The sequence below is a fragment of the Corythoichthys intestinalis genome, chromosome 8 (genome assembly GCF_030265065.1).
Source record: "Corythoichthys intestinalis isolate RoL2023-P3 chromosome 8, ASM3026506v1, whole genome shotgun sequence".
NCBI classification, from domain to species: Eukaryota; Metazoa; Chordata; class Actinopteri; order Syngnathiformes; family Syngnathidae; genus Corythoichthys; species Corythoichthys intestinalis.
Genome location: NC_080402.1, coordinates 40,742,596 through 40,764,554, shown reverse-complemented (window position 1 = coordinate 40,764,554; position 21,959 = coordinate 40,742,596). Strand labels below are relative to the sequence as shown.

At 40.4% G+C, this 21,959-nt stretch overlaps 2 protein-coding genes across 2 annotated transcripts; one reads left to right on the top strand and one right to left on the bottom strand.

The window, feature by feature from the left end:
* Nucleotides 1-5,044: 5,044 nt before the first annotated feature.
* On the bottom strand, nt 5,045-13,746 carry poll (polymerase (DNA directed), lambda). Its single transcript, XM_057844737.1, has 9 exons — nt 13,731-13,746; nt 12,248-12,393; nt 11,885-12,179; nt 10,628-10,736; nt 10,189-10,515; nt 9,009-9,182; nt 6,955-7,083; nt 5,485-5,653; nt 5,045-5,406 (listed from the first exon to the last, which is right to left on the bottom strand). The coding sequence occupies exons 2-9, from the start codon at nt 12,360-12,362 to the stop codon at nt 5,045-5,047; spliced, it is 1,680 nt and encodes a 559-aa protein (XP_057700720.1). The 5' UTR covers nt 12,363-12,393; nt 13,731-13,746.
* Nucleotides 13,747-14,363: 617 nt separating this feature from the next.
* Nucleotides 14,364-21,434, top strand: dpcd (deleted in primary ciliary dyskinesia homolog (mouse)). Its single transcript, XM_057843884.1, has 6 exons — nt 14,364-14,758; nt 15,505-15,585; nt 15,678-15,802; nt 15,883-16,016; nt 18,494-18,596; nt 20,088-21,434. Exons 1-6 carry the CDS (start codon nt 14,695-14,697, stop codon nt 20,190-20,192), a joined length of 612 nt encoding a protein of 203 aa, XP_057699867.1. The 5' UTR covers nt 14,364-14,694; the 3' UTR covers nt 20,193-21,434.
* The last annotated feature ends 525 nt before the right edge of the window (nt 21,435-21,959 follow it).

Here is a 21,959-nt window from a genome sequence, read left to right as displayed (position 1 = left end):
GCATGGGCATTGAAGATGAGACGTGGCTGGGTCTTTCAGCATGACAATGATCCCGAACACACAGCCAGGGCAACAAAGGAGTGGCTTCGTAAGAAGCTTTTCAAGGTCCTGGAGTGGCCTAGCCAGTCTCCAGGTCTCAACCCCAAAGAAAATCTGTGGAGGGAGTTGAAAGTCCGTGTTGCCCAACGACAGCCCCAAAACATCAATGCTCTAGAGGTGATCTGTATGGAGGAATGGGCCAAAATACCAGCAACAGTGTGTGAAAAGCTTGTGAAGAGTTACAGAAAACGTTTGGCCTCCGTTATTGCCAACAAAGGGTACATAACAAAGTATTGAGATGAACTTTTGATATTAACCAAATACTTATTTTCCATCATGATTTGCAAATAAATTATTTAAAAATCAAACAATGTGATTTTCTGTTTTTTTCCCCCACATTCTGTCGCTCATGGTTGAGGTTTAACCATGTTGACAATTGCAGGCCTCTGTAATATTTTCAAGTGGGAGAATATGCACAATTTGTGGTTGACTAAATACTTATTTGCCCCACTGTACATGAAAGTCTAATGTTTATCAGTACATTACAGAAAATAATGAACTTTATCACAATATGCTAATTTTTTGAGAAGGACTTAGTACTTTTGTGAAATTTAGCTCAACTGAATTGAATTATTTCTGTATATTAAAGACTTAATTATATTTTTCAATTCAGAAGGACTAAGAGACTTTTTCAGAGAGGTGTCTAGTTCACCCATTCCTTCATATTAACATTGTGTCTATCTTGCAGTCGTTCCCAAATTTGACAGCCAGTGTCTTTGGTACATGGACCTTCAGTGGGGACTGACTTTAGCCACCTCTAAAGTCAGTCCCCACTGAAACTATTATTTCACAAAATACAGTCTACAAAAACGCAATGCAACGAAGTGTGGCACCGAAGAGAAAAAGGCATTTTCAACCTATCTATCGAAATAATTTAATCTTAAAAGTAAGACGGTTAAACGTTTCTCTTCAATACAAAAACTCCATACCACTACCCTTTTGTGCAATACAGAAATTCACAATATTTTTCTAACTAAAGTTTAAATTATTACATTAAAATTAGCTAGGTCAGATATCAGAGGCACTAAGAAGTTCAATAGAGAACAATGTGACTCAATAATTAGTAGCACCCAGGATCAGTTTAGAGTTCTACTGATTAGAGTGGTGGTCCAAAAATGCTCCCACACAAGACGTGCCTCACATACTTCTTCAATAACAGAAGAATGCTTTTTTCCCACCGACACTGCTTCTCTCTCTGTCTCAGCCTCCCCTGGTAGCATGTTCTGGGGTCCGGTCTATTAATTAACTTGGATGTTTTTGTTATGTGGGAAGAAGACCACAAGGGCAAAGGGAGAACATGGAAAATTGGCACTGAAACATGAGCTAATGTAAGGCAAAACGTCCTGACCACATTCTCTACTGTCTGTCCCATTTTGCCAATTATATAAATAAGATGCTGGGTATAAACTGTAAAACAATGTACAGCCAGCAGATGACAATGGTAAAATTCATTTTTAATTACTGAATGAAACTGTTCCTTATATGAAACACATTGATTTATTTTTCTTTTCTGCAACAATTCTCACACCTAATTAACCAATTTTTTATGCTTAAACATGAAATTGCAAACATATTCATGTTGAATAAATTATATCAGTGGAATTTACCATGATTAGTTGCTTCAAGTGGCAGCAAGATTTTTGACATTTAATATTAGCTACGGAAAACAGTGCGATTATTAAATGATTTTTTTTTTTTTTTTAAATCAACTTGTTCTGTGAAGCCAGTACTTAAAGGTTGTGCATTATTGTGCAGTATATTTAATTTCCATCCATCCATTATCTTCCGCTTGTTCCGGGGTCGGGTCGCGGGGGCAGCAGCTTTAACAGGGAAGCCCAGACTTCCCTCTCCCCAGCCACTTCAAGCAGCTCCTCCGGTGGGATCCCAAGGCGTTCCCAGGCCAGCCGAGAGACATAGTCTCTCCAGCGTGTCCTGGGTCGTCCCCGGGGCCTCCCGCTGGTGGGACATGCCCGGAACACCTCTCCAGGGAGGCGTCCGGGAGGCATCCGAACCAGATGCCCGAGCCACCTCAGCTGGCTCCTCTCTACGCGGAGGAGTAGCGGCTCGACGTCGAGTCCCTCCCGGATGACCGAGCTTCTTACCCTATCTCTAAGGGAGAGCCCGGACACCCTGCGGAGGAAACTCATTTCGGCCGCTTGTATCCGGGATCTTGTTCTTTCGGTCACGACCCAAAGCTTGTGACCATAGGTGAGGGTAGGAACGTAGATCGACTGGTAAATCGAGAGCTTTGACTTTCGGCTCAGCTCCTTCTTCACCACTACGGACCGGTGAAGAGTCCGCATTACTGCAGACGCCGCACCGATTCGCCTGTCGATCTCCCGCTCCCTCCTACCGTCACTCGTGAATAAGACCCCAAGATACTTGAACTCCTCCACTTGGGGCAGGATCTCATCCCCGACCCGGAGAGGGCACTCCACCCTTTTCCGACTGAGGACCATGGTCTCGGATTTGGAGGTGCTGATCTTCATCCCAACCGCTTCACACTCAGCTGCGAACCGCTCCAGTGAGAGTTGGAGGTCACGGCTTGATGAAGCCAACAGCACTAAATCATCCGCAAAAAGCAGAGATTCAATGCTGAGATCACCAAACCGGACCCCCTCAACGCTTCGGCTGCGCCTAGAAATTCTGTCCATAAAAATTATGAACAAAATCGGTGACAAAGGGCAGCCTTGGCGGAGTCCAACCCTCACTGGGAACGAATTTGACTTACTGCCGGCAATGCGGACCAAACTCTGACACCGGTCGTACAGGGACCGAACAGCCTTTACCAAGGGGCTCGGTACGCCGTACTCCCGGAGCACCCCCCACAGGACTCCCCGAGGCACACGGTCGAACGCCTTCTCCAGATCCACAAAACACATGTAGACTGATCGGGCGAACTCCCATGCACCCTCGAGGACCCTGCCGAGGGTGTAGAGCTGGTCCACTGTTCCACGGCCGAGACAAAAACCACACTGCTCCTCCTGAATCCGAGATTCGACTTCTCAGCGGACTCTCCTCTCCAGCACCCCTGAATAGACTTTACCAGGGAGGCTGAGGAGTGTGATCCCTCTATAATTGGAACACACACTCCAGTCCCCCTTCTTAAAAAGGGGGACCACCACCCCGGTCTGCCAATCCAGAGAGGCACTGTCCCCGATGTCCACGCGATGTTGTAGAGACGTGTCAGCCACGACACCCCCACAACATCCAGAGCCTTCAGGAACTCCGGGCGGATCTCATCTACCCTCGGAGCCTTGCCACCGAGGAGCTTTCCAACCGCCTCAGTGACTTCAACCCCAGAGATCGAAGAGCCCACCACGGAGTCCCCAGACTCTGCTTCCTCAAAGGAAGGCGTGTCGGTGGAATTGAGGAGGGCCTCGAAGTATTCTCCCCACCGGCTCACGACGTCCCGAGTCGAGGTCAGCAGTACACCATCTTCACTATACACAGTGTTAATGGTGCACTGCTTTCCCCTCCTCAGGCGCCGGATGGTGGACCAGAATTTCCTCGGAGCCGTCCGGAAGTCGTTTTCCATGGCCTCGCCGAACTCCTCCCATGTCCGGGTTTTTGCCTCGCCGACCGCCGAAGCCGCAGTCCGCTTGGCCAGCCGGTACCTGTCAGCTGCCTCCGGAGTCCCACAGGCCAAAAAGGCCCGATAGGACTCCTTCTTCAGCTTGACGGCATCCCTTACCACTGGTGTCCACCAGCGGGTTCGGGGATTGCCGCCACGACAGGCACCAACCACCTTACGGCCACAGCTCTGATCGGCCGCCTCAACAATGGAGGTGCGGAACATGGCCCACTCGGACTCAATGTCCCCCACCTCCCCCGGGACAAGGGAGAAGTTCTGCCGGAGGTGGGTGTTGAAACTCTGACAGGGGATTCTGCCAGACGTTCCCAGCAGACCCTCACAATACGTTTGGGCCTGCCAGGTCTGGCCAGCATCTTCCCCCGCCATCGGAGCCAACACACCACCAGGTGGTGATCAGTTGACAGCTCCGCCCCTCTCTTCACCCGAGTGTCCAAAACATGCGGCCGCAAGTCCGATGACACGATTACGAAGTCGATCATCGAACTGCGGCCTAGGGTGTCCTGATGCCAAGTGCACATATGGACACCACTATGTTTGAACATGGTGTTCGTTATAGACAAACCGTGACGAGCACAGAAGTCCAATAACAGAACACCACTCGGGTTCTGATCGGGGGGGCCGTTCCTCCCAATCACGCCCCTCCAGGTCTCACTGTCATTGCCCACGTGAGCGTTGAAGTCCCCCAGTAGAACGAGGGAGTCCCCAGAGGGGGCGCTCTCTAGCACACCCTCCAAGGACTCCAAAAAGGGTGGGTATTCTGAACTGCTGTTCGGTGCATAAGTGCAAACAACAGTTAGAACCCGTCCCCCCACCCGAAGGCGGAGGGAGGCTACCCTCTCGTCTACCGGGGTAAACCTCAACATACAGGCGCCAAGCCGGGGGGCAATAAGTATGCCCACACCTGCCCGGCGCCTCTCACCATGGGCAACTCCAGAGTGGAAGACAGTCCAACCCCTCTCGAGAGGATTGGTACCAGAACCCAAGCTGTGTGTGGAGGAGAGTCCGACTATATCTAGTCGGAACTTCACTGCCTCACACACCAGCTCAGGCTCCTTCCCTGCCAGAGAGGTGACATTCCATGTCCCAAGAGTTAGCTTCAGCAGCTGGGGGTCGGACCGCCAAGGCCCCCGCCTTTGGCTGCCGCCCAACTCCCTACGCACCCGACCCCTTTGGCCCCTCCCACAGGTGGTGAGCCCATGGGAAGTATATTTAATTTTATAAAAGATAAATTATATTTAATTTATCTTTTATAATTTTATGTTTAAGATGCACATTTAAAATTAACATTCAAAGCTGTCTGTTGTGGAGTTAAACTGACCTGGATTTGAAAAGAAAAAGCAAGACAAACCATCACCAGTCCCTTTCACAAGGCTCTCTGTATGGTATACCCAAGAGATTAAAAACATCGCTCTCTTTGGGTGTAGGTAGGGGAGTACCAGCATACACCTTGGCACTACCTTGACGCACCACACTTTGGTTAAGTGAATGTTCTGACAAGCTCATGTTCTTTGTCTTTGCCAGGGCTCTCATGGAGCGGTTGAAGTGTGCAGAACCGGTAAAATACATAAGTGCACAGGCAAACTCATTATAGGGCACCACAATAATATCCAGTCTGCGATGAAGGCGGTCTGGCCCTGGCAGGCAGCATACGCCCATATATTTCTTCTGCTCTCCATTCTCCTCGTGGCTCACAAGGTCATCTGTTAAAAAACCTTGGGAATGATAACACAATGATAACACATAACAATTAAATCCCATTAAATTTAAATTCTAAAGATGACAGAGCTTACCAGTGTCATGAAGACTCTGAAGCACCTTCCTGAATACACCTTTGTGGGACTTTCCATCAGGGTGTGAAATAAGCACGTCAACATCTCCACATGTGCTTTTTCCTCTGCGATATGAGCCACATGCCATTGCCACCAGACCCGGATCAATTGCTTGGGCAGCATTCCTCACCTGCATAATATCAGAAATACCTCATCAAAATCCTGATCCTGTGTTGCGATCACTATGGACATCTCAGGGAGTGAAAATGGGGGAGGTGAGGAGTTACAGTTTCCAATTAAAATAACTTCGAGGGCATATCTTGTCTATTCATTAGAGAAGTGTACATTCTTAAGTCATATTTCATGTACACGTTCTGACAGCTCTGGAGGAATATCGTTACATACAATACAAATAGTTTGGGGAATATTAATTTTCCACGAAAACTAGTTCAACGTTCAGTTAACAATTGTTAAAATGAACAAGTTCAGATCATAAATGAAGATTTGAAGGTCAATTTTCTTCAAAGATGAACTAGTTCATAGTTTCTTTTTGTTCGAGTGAGTCGTTACCCCCAAAATCATGGTATTTGACCAATGTTGCCACCCAATCAGTCTATGTGTATTTTACACCCTGTAATCTCAAAAACATAAGGAAAAACCTGCTGCTTTAATAGTTGTTTTTAGATACGAGGAATTAAAATGTAAAAAGGACCGATTCTGAAGAAGCAAATACCAAAAATCTGTCATGGGATCCTGGCTGAGGTAAAATGCCTAAGATGTACCATAATTTTCGGACAACAAGCCTCTACTTTTCCCCCCTCATTTTGTTAATAGGTAACAGGTTATTTGACAGCGGTGTCATAAGACTGCCATATGACTGTCATAATTATGACATGACATTGTCAAGGGCATTAATGAATGCTTATGACAGATCATTAAGTGGCATCCGGCACATTATGTCACTAACTCCATTTATGCCCAGCTCGGATCTTTTACATCCATTCAATAGGGAGATATTTTTTTTGGATGACACAAAATGACATCTGTCATAAGCATTCATCAATGTTCATGGCAGTGTCATGTCATAATTATGATGGTCTTATGACAGTCTTATGGCGCCACTGTCAAATAGTGTTACCAAATTCCATAACTGGCGATTAATGAAACAACTACAACAGTAACTGGAGAAACAATTAGCACAGAACATGAGTTTTGGTTTTGTTATTTACATCTGTAGCACTGCATGCTAGGAGGCATGTTGGACGACACCAGTGTTGACAACAGGTGTCAGCAAAGGTTGTCTGTCTCTCCCAATTTTTTTTTTTTTTTTTTGGCGTAAAGAAATACAAAATACCGGGGTCATGGATATGCATTATTACTAATACAAAGTGTATTAGTAAGAAAAACAAAAAAAAAGCAAAAATAACCATGTGTCAGTGAGTGGTACCTTGTTTTTGGAGATACCAAATATAGAAAAAAAGATGTATTTACCACTTTCTCAATGGCTGAAGCTTCTTCCCTAGGCATTCTGTCAAGAAAGTCATTGTAGTACTTGAGTCCTATTTTTTGATTGTTGTTCAAGTGGGCTTTTGTGCGGATGTCCTCCAAAGTGCGGAATCCCTGACAAATAAGTAAACATTGAAAGTCCAACGCAGCACTGATTCTTCCAAAACTACGGTAATACATGAAAGGGATTATCTTTTCCAGTCCAAAACACATCTAATCATGTCACGTTAATACAACCCCGAGCAAAAAGTGTGGAATCACCAGTCTCGGACAAGCACTCACTCAGACATTTTATTATGTAGAGCAAACTCAGTTAAAAAGCTTGTAAAAATAATGAATTAGTTCAAAAGTGCAACTCCTTGGCATTCAGAAACACTCAAAGAAATGAATAAAAAAAACATTGTGGTGGGCAGTAAATGTTACATTTATACAGCAAGTGCAGGGAAATAAATATAGAATCGCTCCATTCTGAAGAAAAAAATATGGAATCACTCCATTTTGAGTTGAAAATACAGACACATGCCGTCAATTTCCTTTCCTTAAATGGGCCTCTGCCCCATATTAGATCTGTTCGTTAGTCAGCAGTTAAAAACAGTGCAGTTATCACACCTTGGAGGGCTGCTGGACCAAGTGGATTCACAAGAATCATGGCTCCAACAAGAGAGATGTATCTTGAGACCAAGGAGAGGATTATCAAACTTCTTGAAGAAGGTAACGCTACATGTATGCTTGCCAAAGATGTGGGCTGTTCACAGTCAGCTGTATCAAAAATCTGGACCAAGTACAAAAAGCATGGCAAGGCTGTTAAAGTTAAGCATACTGATAGACATCCAAATGTCATGACAACAACTAAAGGCCATATGTCTTGAAAACAAAGGATGTGCAACAAGACCAATGAAGAAATGGGAGGAAGCTGAGTCAAGAACTGTGCAAAATCGCCTATAGGAAATGGGATTTTCATACAGGAAAGCTAAAAGGAAACCATCATTGACACTTGAACAGAAAAGAACTAGACTGCAATGGGCTAAAGACAGGCAATCATGGACTGTGAATGACTGGGTGAAGGTTATTTTTAGTGATGAGTCAAGAATCTGCATTGGACAAGGTGATGATGCTGGAACTTTTGTTTGGTGCTGTCCCCGTGAGATTTACAAAGATGACTGCCTGAAGAAAACATCAAAATTCCCTCAGTCCTTGATGATATGCGGCTGAATGTCAGGCACAGGCACTGAGGAGATGGCTGTGGTTAAATCGTTAATAAATGCACAAGTTTACATTGAAATTTTAGACCGCTTTCTTCTTCCTTCAATTGAAAATATATTTGGGGATAATGAAATCATTTTCCAAGATGACAATACATCATGCCACAGAGCTAAAACTGTTAAAGCATTCCTTGGAGAAAGACTCATCCAGTCAATGTCATGGCCTGCAAATAGCCCAGATCTCAACCCTATTGAAAGCCTGTGGTGGAAATAGAAAAAAATAGTCTACAGCAAGGCTCCGACCTGCAAGGATGATCTGGCAACTGCAATCAAAGAGAGTTGGTACCAAATTGATGAAGAATACTGCTTGTCACTCAACAAGTCCATGCCTCAGAGACTGCAAGCTGTTATTAAAGCTAGAGGTGGTGCAATTAAATACTAGAGATGTGTTTTGATTGTTATTTCTTTGTTTGTTTCTCATGATTCCATATAGTTTTCCTCAGAATGGAGTGATTCTATATTTATTTCCCTGCACTTGCTCTACAAAAGTAACATTTACTGACCACCACAATGTTTTTATTCATTTCTTTTCGTGTTTGTGAATGCTAAAGAGTTGCACTTTTGAACTAATTCATTATTTTTCAAGGTTTTTATCTGAGTTTGTTCTACATAATAAAATGTCTGAGTGAGTGCTTGTCCGAGACTTGATTCCATACTTTTTGCTACTTTTGTGCTTTTTGCTCAAGAGTACTTTACAGCAAAGTAATTCTGAACCTAAATCTTAGCTTATTCCTTCTTGGAGTGTGCATGTGTGTTTTGTGAGAGTAGGTGTTTAACCTGTTGGTACCACTGCTGTGCAGTCTTTGTTCCTGCACCCCAAATGTTAGTGAAAAGCTCCATTATTGGCACAGCTTCTCCAATGTGATCGAGCTTGCGCAGATGACCGCTTTCCATGATTTCGTCAATTTTGTCTGCCATGCGTTTCCCAATTCCAGGGATAAGACATGCCTCCTGTAACAAGAGTAGAAACAAAAGGAAGGGGTCATTGTATCTTGTCAATGGAGGAAGTGATGCACAACAATTAATAGTAAGCAGAAGAGGTAAAGACGCAAAACTGTGTTTTAAGAAAAAGATACAATTATTGGTCGCCGGAATTTTAGTTTTTTTTTAAGTACTCTTCTATGTAGCTATAAAAATGTTATATCACATTCACATGCCATTATGACAGTTGTGGACTAAATTGTTAATATTCTGAATCGTATTTAACCCACTGGCTGCCATTGATGGCAAAAGTTGAACCAGAGTTGCTTTAAAATGAGCTGTTTTTACATTGACTACACAGTAGGTTTATGAAATTATCACTTACAATACTGAAACTAAGTAACAATTCAATAACATTTAATGGTTTTAATAAACGACCTCACTGGCTGTCACTGACAGCAAACATAGTCAAATCCAATCAGGTCAAAATGGATTGGACATCCATGGCTGTGAATGACGCTTAAGTTCATTCAATGTCTATCAATGTCAATGGCAATGACTGGGTTAATTTCAGAAGGATTTTCAACAATGCATCTGCTAATTAAAGCCGGCATATAATAACCACCGTCAAGAGATTTATATTACAAAATTAAGGAAACAAAATTATAAGGGTTTTAAAATTATTATAAGGGAAGCATTGAATTTCTTTCGGACCAGCTCAAACTAATATATAAAAAAATTAAAAACCTAACATCATCACTGCACACAGTTAAGGTAATTATACTATTACATGTAAATTCTGTCATTAGGCGTTAAATGGCAGTGTTGAACAAGTACAGTACATGTTTGTGTCTATATTTGCAAATCAGGACAAATCGTTTATTTTTAAAAAATCATTCATTCATTTACCATACTAATCAGGCCTCTCTTGTCCCGTGTAGATAGAGTATATACGCCATTAGGACTGTCTATTGCTACAGATAGGACATGTTTACTGTTTAAGCCAGTAGTATCTCTTCCATTCGTGTTAGATTACCTGATACGAAGTAACAGGCTTGTGATAGCTCTTCAGTGCATTGATTGCCTTGGAGTAGCCCAGTGCCCTCCACTTGTCTCCTTGGTGTGTGTAAGCCTTGGCCAGTACTTCAAGTTTGTCAGTAATATGTTGGTTGAAGTTATTACTTTTGGACTGAGAAGATTGTGCACAGACCCACTTCCCTGATACCCTCGCAGTCTCCCGAGTAGGATCAAGGCTAAGTCCAGGGGCCTCTTCTTTGGGCCGCTGGCCTGTGATCAGAGCTTCCATGTGACTTTGAGTGATTCCGTCTTCTTCTCCTTGCACATCTTCTTTGTCTAATATGCTCTAAAATAGAGAACATGCGGACGATAAGGTGTTTTTTTCTGACAAAGGCAACATTTATTTGGAGAACTTGATTTGACTTTATGACTTCTCTCCTAATGTGCTAGACACTGACCATATCGAATGTCTCCCCTTGCTCGCTTTGACCACACTCTGGCTTTAGAGTCATTTCAGTCGTAGATTTTTCATTTGATAAATCTTTTTCCTGTTGAGTTTCTGAATCCCTAAGAAGAGAAGATATCAAAAGACTGAAGATAACACCAACTGACATCTATCAAAGGGCCTCATGTGTAATATCCAGAAAACACCTTCACCAAATCTATTGGAATGTCTATGTTAAGTCTGAAACAGATTTAACATAAGTTACAATACGCATGTGCCGGTATGATATTTTTACGGTATGATAACCTTAAGCCAAAATTTCACAGTATCACGGTATTGCATTTAGAGCTCTAAAATGTTTTACTTTAAGATATCTGGGTCTAAAAAATAGATAGTAAACTTTTTTCCATTGAACAGGATTTTTATTTTTCAAAACATAGTAGCAAATTGGAACATAAGTATAATGTTAAAGTTAAAATGAATTAAAAAAAATAACAAAATATTCTAAATAAAATTGAAATAAATGCAGTCCTTTAGGCGAGCCTAAACCCACAGCCACAGTTCAACATTATTACCATCAGAACAAAAATACTAGTAATTAATTTCCATAAAAAGCACGTGTGTATGACTTGTGGCATGTTTACATTATACACACATTCTCTTTCTCAACACAGACGGTTGCCAGAGAAAAAAAACACCATGTTTTACCATCGCTAGACACTAAAAACACTGTAGTTCACTTTTGTAGCTGGTGGGAAACGTTCATGATAGTGTTTACTAACATTTAGTTTTGAATAAATGCGAAATCATATTGGAGTAATTGCCTCCTTGGCAGACACCCCCGCAAACCTGTTTTACACATTGGTTGGCCCTACTCCTTTAAGCCGCGGCCATCTGTAACTAGTCTGTAACCGAAGTATTCCCATACCAGCAATTTAGTTTTCTTTGATAAGGGGAAAAGTTCAGGAGTTTCACCTCCTCCAGCCGTCATGTAGCACAGCTGACTCACTGACACTGAGCAACAACAGTGGGGGAGGGTTGAACCATACAGCTGCAAGATAGGGATTTCTCCATGCATTTTTGGGATATAAAAAAATGCTAATACCTTAGGGACGGTACAACGGAAAATTTTTGCGGTTTTTAAACCTTGACGTTTCCATACCACGGTATACCTTGAAACTGGTAATCGCCACATGTCGAGTCACAAATGCATGTAAATCTGTATTCACAAAGGTTTAACCACGGCAGTGAAAGCAATGATAGTCATTACCTCTTTGGTAAAAGACTGTAGCTTGCTTCATCCAAGAGTTGTTTCTCACTAATACATGTGCTTAACCAACTACATTTCACCAGATGGACCCCAGAAGGCATTGTATCCACCTTGATGAGACGCAAGGCTCTGTCACACTCCATGCTGTCATCGACAACGACATGAGTGACACCAGCACAAAGAGACGTCTCCGTCTGGCCTCCATTCTGTTGAATTTGTCTTTGGAAGATTTGACATCTTGCGTTTCCAATTCCCGCAGGCAGAATGTACACTGAGATACCATTAAAGGTATTTCCTACAAAAGAGAGACAAATGTAAAATGTGGTGCATGATCTGACTAGAAACAAAAACAAAAAGACTCACCTGTGACCTCAAATTGATCAGATTTCTTCTTTAGAGGAGGAGAATCTTTTCCTTGACAAACTCGAGCCCTTTTAACTTTGGTAAAAGCTTTCATAATACCTTGACATGATTCCATCTTCAGGCTGAAAAGGGTAAAGCCTAGAGCCCTGCCAAGAGAATATTAATTAAAACTGTGGACATGATCTAACTGTATATCAGAAAATGCTTTCAAATATCAACTTTTCAGGTTGTCCTTTGTTGGCCATTTATTGTATTTCTAAAAATATTGGGCATTAATGAAAATTATTCTAAAAGTGTATTAAGATTTTTACAAAATTGACAAACCACGATTATGTTTCCTGTCTACCAAATTGAATTCATGCTATATATCAAATATGTGGGTTTGGAACACCATTTGAACAAACTCCAACCATGTCCTAATGTCCTTCATTTATTTGCTGGTTTACATAACATTGTGAACAATGTAAAGATTGAACCCCTGGCACAAATTTTATAATGTCACTGGGAAAAATCCTTAGATCATCCTCCCTTTGTTTTTTTTGTTTTTGTTTTTTTTGGGGGGGGGGAGTTTCAATTTTCAGAACCATGGTTACACAGCTTTGAGTTTTTCTCCCCCCCTCCGCAGAACGATATTACTAATTTTGTCAAAAGTGACTAAGAATCGGTCACTTTTGAAGAGGTCATCATTAAGTTATATACTGAAGTAGCTGTATGAGATTATTCACCTGATTCCATACGTGCAGAAATATTTTTTCTCCTTTCAATTAGGTGTCAATTTGTGAATAGTGCAATTCACAAGTGGATTATGTGTGGCTGATTTTGCAAATCTGTTGATAGCCGATCATTTACTGCCTGTTGGCAGGAGTAATTAACATTTACTGGGATTATATAAATCTTAGGGTTGTTTCATTAATTAAGGTCTATTTCTGCATTTTGAAAGTTCTAGTAACCTGATCATGGGTCAACAAAGGTTAATTTTAACAACAACAACAAAAAAAGACCATTGTAATAGGGCAGATGAGTCCGCAATGTACATTATCTGAAAGTTGTACGTGAATACCTAAAGAATTTTGAAAAGTACAGGATTTTCCCGGCTGCAATACAACTCGGGTGGCCTTTTTAAAGTTTTTTTCGAATTCAAATATTGATAACTTTTTCATTGGATTGCTAATTTGCAGGATGTAACTATTTTTTGAAAATGTTTTAAGCATAACTAAATTTAGCACGTTTCGATTACAGCATTAATGATACATATTCAGCATCGTTATAAAATATATGACATTAATGTCATCAGTCTGCATTTCTTGGGCTGTTTCGACGGAACTGATTTAAAAAACACATATCTTCCCGTTACACAGCTAACTTTAGCTTCTGCTGTCGTTGCAGACAAAATTGGTTAATAAAAAATCTGTCCGTGTATCTATTAGTTACAATCAAATGCACTCACGCACTTTAAAAATCATTTCCAATGTTCTGTACTTACCCCGTCAATAGGAACCGTTCACAAAATAAATAAAGTGACAGAAACCACTTCCGGTTCAATATTCAATATTCCCCAACAGAATTCATTTTTGTTTTCCCCATTTTTATTTTTATTATTATTTTTTTGAACCGCTAGAATTGAAGAAAGCATCTATTATTCCAACTACAGGAGTTGTTGTATTTTTTTTCTTAAATGTATGAGTACATGTACATTTATAATGTCCTCAGACGGCAAAACTCTTCCGGTTTATTTAGCGCTGCTCTATTTTGCCCATAGATGTCAGAGAGCTAGATGCGGAATGCGCGCTCTGAGCGAACTTGGACAGCCATTATTACTTGTCGGCCATTTTGTGTCAGAGTCGTTTGATAAGTATTTTATTGTAGTCAAAAAAATCTATGTACAGTATTGCTCAGTTTTCAAACCGGAATCAAAGCCACGTTCGTTTGAGAAACCGTCATTATTTTTGCTAAGTATTTTAATGGAAAAAAATCACTCACCTTAGGTTCGCTGTAACAGACCCCACCTGAAAGGTATACTGTTTCAAGATGGCCACTGGTAACTAACGCCGCCCATTCCGACACTTTGCATCTAGCGCTCTGTGCATGCGATATTTATGCCCCCCTGCTACCCGGCCCGTCGTTTTACTTTCACTGAAATACTGAATTACAATTGAAAAATACAATTACTCTATGCTTCACGCGTCATGTTTTCAAGGATTTTCAAATCCAGGCAGGGAATATTTTGATGAGCTTGTATGAAAAACAGATAAGTGTAGTTTGAAAGCAAACAAAACATATTATTTCAAAAACGTGTCACGTTTTTTCCCTTTAATATATAAATATATATATATATATATATTACTTGTCTCGTTGTAATATAAACGGCTCCGATTCAGTATCTTTAGTTTACGGTGAGTTGCCGTGGTTACGGTTTTATTCCGGAAATTTCTCTGCACAACACAAACATGGCTGTGCAAAACTGGATCGATAATCTAAAATCGTCCACGAAAACTGCTTTGATTCACGATGGTGAGTAAAAGAGGTGAAACAGTTTGTGCATAGAATTAGAATTGTGGCTTCTCAATATTGTTTTTTCCATTTTTTTTTTCAATACTTGAATGTTTGTGAACGTTTACTTGGGAGAACTAAAAAGGAACAGCAAAATTACTGTTTGAAAAAAAAAGGCTATAGTTATTCAGTTAGTTTTCAGTGCGGTACTTTGTATTTTTCTTTCCTCATGAGGCAAGATATTTATTACTTCATAGCACTGACTTGATAATTAATTGATTGCTTTAAAAAATGTTTTAAAGCCTTTATATATACACTACAGTATTAACGATAGACACACAGAGAAAGAGTTGCTTGGTATATTGGAGACTAAATTAGCCATTTGTGTAAATTTGAGTGCGAATGTTTGTTTATGTACCCTACAAATGGTATGCCACAAGTCAAGTCTAATCCAGAGTGATTCCTTTTATTCCCCCCCATTTTTTCTAACCTGTCCTGTTCAGCTGCTTAGACTGGGAGAATATGGATCTGAGTATCCTTATGGTCTGAGCAGTTTTAATGTATCACAGGAGAGGTCCAGGGTGATTGTTATTGTCAGCAAGAATAGGCTCCAGGCCAGCTCACCTGATACTCTAAAATGAGGACAAGCATTTTACAAAATCAAAAAATGTTATTTAAATCCATGGCCATTATTGTGAGTACCCAAACTTAATTGAATATGCATGTTTGCTCCCTCATTTTCATGTTCATCCATTCCAAAACATAAGGGAGAAGGAAGATCCACTACCTCTTTGCAGATGGAAAAGAAATGGCAGAAGAGTATGACTTGAGAACTGATGAGCTTGTTGGTAAGTACTGCACAGTACATCATTCAATAGCCACTAATTTGTTTTCATGAGATGATATAGGCCGATTTTGTGGACTGTTTGGTGATCTGTAGTGCGGAAGTGGCGTCACAAAAGCACACTTGGAGCTCAGGGTCAGTGGCAGGTAGAAGTTGGGGAGCCACTTGTTGGTCCTGTCACTTCTTTGGAAACTGAGATGCTCAAAGAAAATTGCTCCAATGTATGTTTTCTCCCTGATTTGTATTTTTTCATCAGCACACACTGGGGGACACTGAACAGAATTCCATTTTATTTCCACAGCCTGTGTTTATGCGTAAAGATACAAAGAGCAGCTTTCAATGGAGGATCCGGAACCTACCTCACCCCAAAGATGTCTTTAATGTTTCAGTACAGCCACCTGAAAGAAGTATAGTCATTAAAACTTCCAACAAAAAGTAACTATGCTTGAATACACACTCTCTACCCCTCTGCCTCTTCTGCCCCCCCTCACCCTCTTCTGCCCCCCCTCACCCTCTCTCCCTCCCTGTCCCTGTAATCCTAGTATGATTCCAATAGATGGCAGTATTGGCTCGACATTATTCTATCCCAGTGTTTACCCAACCAAAAGCATATATTACAGTGATACAGTGAAAAGTTTTGGCACCTCTGCAATTCTGTCAGATAATACTCAATTTCTCCCAGAAAATAATTGAAATTACAAATGCTTTGGTAGTAACATGTTCATTGATTTTGCTTGTAATGAAAAAAAAAAAAAAAACACAAAAGAGAATGGGGGGAAAAATCATTTTACACAAAAATCTAAAAATGGGCCTGACATTGGTATTGGCACCCTCAGCCTAATACTTGGTAACACAACCTTTAGACAAAATAACTGCTAACAACCGGTTCCTGTATCCATCAATGAGTTTCTTACAATGCTCAGCTAGAATTTTAGACCATTCTTCTTTGGCCAACTGTTCCAGGTCTCTGCATTTGAAGGGTGCCTTCTCCGAACTACCATTTTCAGATTTCTCCACAGGTGTTCTATGGGATTCAAGTCTGGACTCATTGCTTGCCACTTTAGAAGTCTACAGTGCTTTCATTCATTATTTTATTCATTGCAATCATTATCATTTTACACAAAACTCCAAAACTGGGCCGGACAAAAGTATTGGCACCCATTGAAAAATCGTGTGATGCTTCTCTAATATGTGTAATTAACAGCACCTGCTACTTACCTGTGGCACATAACAGGTGGTGGCAATGACTAAATCACACTAGCAGCCAGTTAAAATGTATTAAAATTGACTCAACCTCTGTCCTGTGTCCTTGTGTGTATGACATTGAGCGTGGAGAAAAGAAAGAAGACCAAAGAACTGTCGGAGGACTTGAGAATCAAAATTGTGAGGAAGCGTGGGCAATCTCAAGTCTACAAGTCCATCTCCAAAGACCTGAATGTACCTGTGTCTACCGTGCGCAGTGTCATCAATAAGTGTAAAGCCCATGGCACTGTGGGTAACCTCCTAAAATGTGGACGAAAAAGAAAAATTGATGAGAGATATCAACAAAAGATTGTGTGGCAGGTGGATAAAACCCCCCGACTAACTTTCAAACAAGTTCAAGCTGTCCTGCAGTCCGAGCGTACAACAGTGTCAACCCGTACAATCCGTCGGCGTCTGAATGAAAAGGGGACTCTATGGTATGATACCCTTGAAGACCCCCCTTCCTACCCAGAGACATAAAAAATGCCAGGCTGGAGTTTGCCGAAACATACCTGAGAAAGCCAAAAAGTAGAGCTTTTTGGGAAAAGCCATCAACATAGAATTCACAGGAAAAAATTGAGGGCTTCAAAGAAAATGACACGGTCCCCAGAGTCAGACATGGAGGAGGTCCCCTAATGTTTTGGGGTTGCTTTGCTGCCCCTGCCACTGGGCTGCTTGGCCGTGTGCATGGCATTATGAAGTCTGAAGACTACCAACAAGTCTTGCAGCATAATGTAGGACCCAGTGTTAGAAAGCTGGATCTCCCTCAGAGGTCATGGGTCTTTCAGCAGGGCAATGACCCAAAACACACTTCAAAAAGCACTAGAAAATGGTTTGACCGAACGCACTGGAGACTTCTAAACTGGCCAGCAATGAGTCCAGACCTGACTTCCATAGAACAGAACTGAAAAATAGCATTTTGGAGAAGGCACCCTTCAAATCTCAGAGACCTGGAGCAGTTGGCCAAAGAAGAATGGTCTAAAATTCCAGCAGAGCATTGAAAGAAACTCATTGATGGATAACTGAAGCGGTTGTTCGCGTTTATTTTGTCTAAAGGTTGTGCTACCAAGTATTAGGCTGAGGGTGCCAGTACTTTTGTTCGGCCCATTTTTGGAGTTTTGTGTAAAATGATAATGATTTTTTTTTTAAATTCTCTTTTGTGTTTTTTTTTTCATTGTAAGCAAAATAAATGAAGATATTACTACGAAAGCATTTGTAATTGCAATCATTTTCTGGGAGAAACTGAGCATTATCTGACAGAATTGAAGGGGTGCCAGTACTTTTGGCCAGCACTGTATGGTTAAATAAATTGCAATATTGAAAATGTTACAAATCTTAGATGAATCATTGACCAAGTCTATATGTTTTTTTTTTTAACACGTTTATTTTGAATACTTGATACATAGGTACCGATAATCGGTGACAATAAACATCAAGTGTGAGAACAATTATTTTCTTAACTTCTTACTATATGTCGCCTGGATTGGTAGTTGAACAAAAATCCAATAGGTTTGTTTTCCAAACAATTAGAAACAATGATAATTTCTCAGAGAATACCTGGTAATATCTCAAAGCACATTCATAAGCTAAAGCACAGTGGTTGGGAATCACTGGTTTTATGATTGTACCTTATGGTTGTACCTAAAGTTGTCCTCGCTGTGCATTACCAGATATTATAAGAAGTTTGGAATTCCCGATTTGGATCGTATGCAACTTCCACTGGACAGCTCTGCCTTAAGCTTCACTCATGCAAATAACACCTTAATAGTCAGCGTAAGTGTACAACAGAATTGTTGATGCATACCTTCTTTAAGTGACTTAATTAGTTTACTAGAGATTAGACTGCTCTCAAACATTTCATTGAAAGTTGCATGGCTGTGTCTTCCATATTCTGTAAAGCTCATTTGGAAGTTGGAGACTATTCTAGCTGACAGAAAAGCTGGAGAAATCCTGGACTGATCACCAACCTATCACAGGGCTGAAAAATAGAGACAACCATTAAAATTAACATTTGTTGGAATATTGCATTCATCACTTACTGCACACATTTACATGCAGGACATAGCGTAGTACACACACAAATGAGGGGACCATTCAAACACAACAAAGAAAAGTCATAAAAAATTTTCAAACAAAGATAAACTTTTTCATGTATGTATATTTCATTTTGTTTTCCATCTTGATCAAAAATTAATGTTGAAAAATAAAATACATACCCTACAGGAAGTGTGGCATAACCTAATACTTATCCTCAAGGGACATTTTCAAACTCTCTATACCGACTAAGTCACCAAATACACAAAATAAGGATGTGAAATATGGTTAACCTAATATCATACCTGCCAAAGTATTTATTTCACCTGCTGTCACTATATTAAAAATACCTATTTTTCTTTTGGTCAGAGTAGATTTTCAAAAAAAAAAAAAAATTCTAATAATAAAATGAAAAAACAAAAACAAACCACAATACCTATAATAACATAACCATCCAATTATTAAGGTGTCTTTTTTTTTTTTTTTTTTTTTTTTTTTTAAACAATAAATACAATAGCCAATTACTATATGATAAATAAATACAGAATCTTAAATTCATACTTACATTTTTCATTAATTTGTTCATACATTTGTTTTTATTTACAATAGTGTATTTTATCAGATGCATCAAAACATATAGTACATACATACAAGTTAGTAATTACTTCAAATTCATCCATAATAAAAATAAAATGATTGTTCATTTTACTATCAATAATTGATCAAATATTTTAACGACCGGTAACCGAATTTTTTTTTTTTTTTTTTTTTTGGGGGGGGGGGGGGGGGGGGGGTCTCAGACGACTATTTTCGAGTCATGTAAATGATTGTGGGGGGCCAGATTAAAAATTGGAGTGGTCGCCTAAATCTGTTCTCCAGCATGACTGGAATTAAATTGTTGCGTTACATTTTTACACCTTATTCTAGACCCAATGAATACTCTGTTGCTGTGTTGTCTTTCAAAAATCGTATGTGTGTGTACTATTTTTTTTCTTCACTCATAAGAAAGGATCCCATAGCCTTTTACAGATTACCTGAATGTATTGAAGTTTTGATAATTTTTCTTTGTTTAAAAACAAAACAAACCAAGCAATACAAGTATAAAAATGGTTCAATTATATCATCTTGTTTTTTTTTTAATGAAGCAGTTTAAGTAAAAAAAATATATATACATATATATGGATCACATAGATTTTAATGGCTCTTTCTTCTGTATTCACTCTTGTACAGTACAAAAAACCCAAAGAGATTTTAACCTTCGAGCAGGACCTGTTGAAGGAGCTGAAGAAGCTGAAGGGGACGAGTGAAGGGGACATTGACTGCAAAACTCAGTGATTTCTGAAGGATAGAATGCCATATGTGAGCTCAATTAATGTTTTATTAAACTCTCCTGACATGTTTTTCATACTGAAAATCTTTGTTTATTAATGTATTGCTCTTTGAAACTTTTAGAATAATTTAAAATATGACTTCATGTCACACGCTTTCTGCCTCTGTCAAAGCCAGTGCACCGTAGTCTTGATGGGAGTCACCCAACCTACCCAACCTCCTTTCACTGATGTCCTTGTAAAGCACTCAAAACACACAATGACCCATCCCTGTTCGTTCCAGGGTCACAGTTACGAGCACGTCCCATTTGTGTTAACTGAATACCTTCATGTTCCTTGCATGTCGTGGGCCACCCTGAAAGCCATTAGTGAACTTTTGCTGATTGAGCTAGCTAAAACATGTATGACTGTTTGCATTTTATTTTTACTCTAAGGCATTTATGTGATTTTGCTCCTGCAATCAACATCATCGACATAGATTTGCGTTAAGTACAAAACAGTGCAACTTTGTTCCAAATTGATAGAATTTTGCCCTTGACGTCGCAAATATTTTGGCAACATTGTTGTTCTCCCAAGCAATTAGTGTGATATCTGATGACAAGTTGTGGCCTTTAATTAGCAGCAACCAGATTTTTTTGGATTATCCAACAAGCTTTTTGATCATTTATCCTTCCACTAATTTTCTAGAATATGGTAATACTTTACCCCTTGCCACAAATGCTTTGAAATTAAAGCAGAACATAACATTACAATGTCATAATAATTTTTTTCTGCATGACAGATTTGCTCCATGTTGATTATGTTTGCCTTTCGTGCAGACAGTGGGTTTTATTGCTCATCATCGCCAAATACCACTTACGTGAGTGACCTCTTAAAGTGACCCCTCATTGGACATGCTAAAAGTCCCAACAACTAGCACGTGAAGAGGTTGTCTTTTTCTTTCAAGTTTTTGTGGATTTAAAAAAAACTACCAAAACAAAATTGCAATGTCACTGTTTGAAAAAAACATCATGTTCTAAGCCAAACCCCTTCAAACAATGGCATATGACTTTTGTTTTCAGCACAGCATGTTTGGCCATATTTGTGGAGTAACTTGGTACAAGAGTCGCCAGTGTTTTGGAATTCGTCATCTCATGGAGCTCAAGCGGGCACAGTGAGCGGGTGTGGGGGGACCCTCCCGTTATAAACCCGTTGTAATGCTTAATCGTGTCTGAGATAATAGTACCCGAGGAAGAGGGGAATATGTTTTTACCCCCCATCCCCCCCCCCCCCCCCCCCCCCCCCCAAGGAGAAAATAACATTTAGATATGCAATGATTCAAGTAAAGAGTCCTTTCAAAAACAATTAAACCCATTGGCCTCTCTGACTTTTGTGTTAATAGTGAAACTAACTTCAAAATAGTCATCATTCTCTATTAGTATTGAGCATTATTAGTTACATGTGATGGATTGGCTACCAGGTTTATTTAATCTGATCTGGTTTAAATCTAGGGCACCTGAAAATTTAATGACATTACAGCCTTCAAATCTGAAATTGCTCTTAAGCAGCAGCATAAAAATTGACCATCCATCTCATGCATCGTGAGCCCATGCAGTCAGCTCCTTGTGTTCGGGGTCTTCTTCCTCCCCTGTCGTTTGGCCTCTGACGGTCATGCTCAACTGCTTCTGGGAAGAGGCTTCCTTTTTCTGCCTCCCTTTCACTCCCGAATGCCTCTTCCCAGCCATTGCCCCCCTCTTTCAGTCCATGCCACATTTCGCCCTGATGTTTTTTCTGC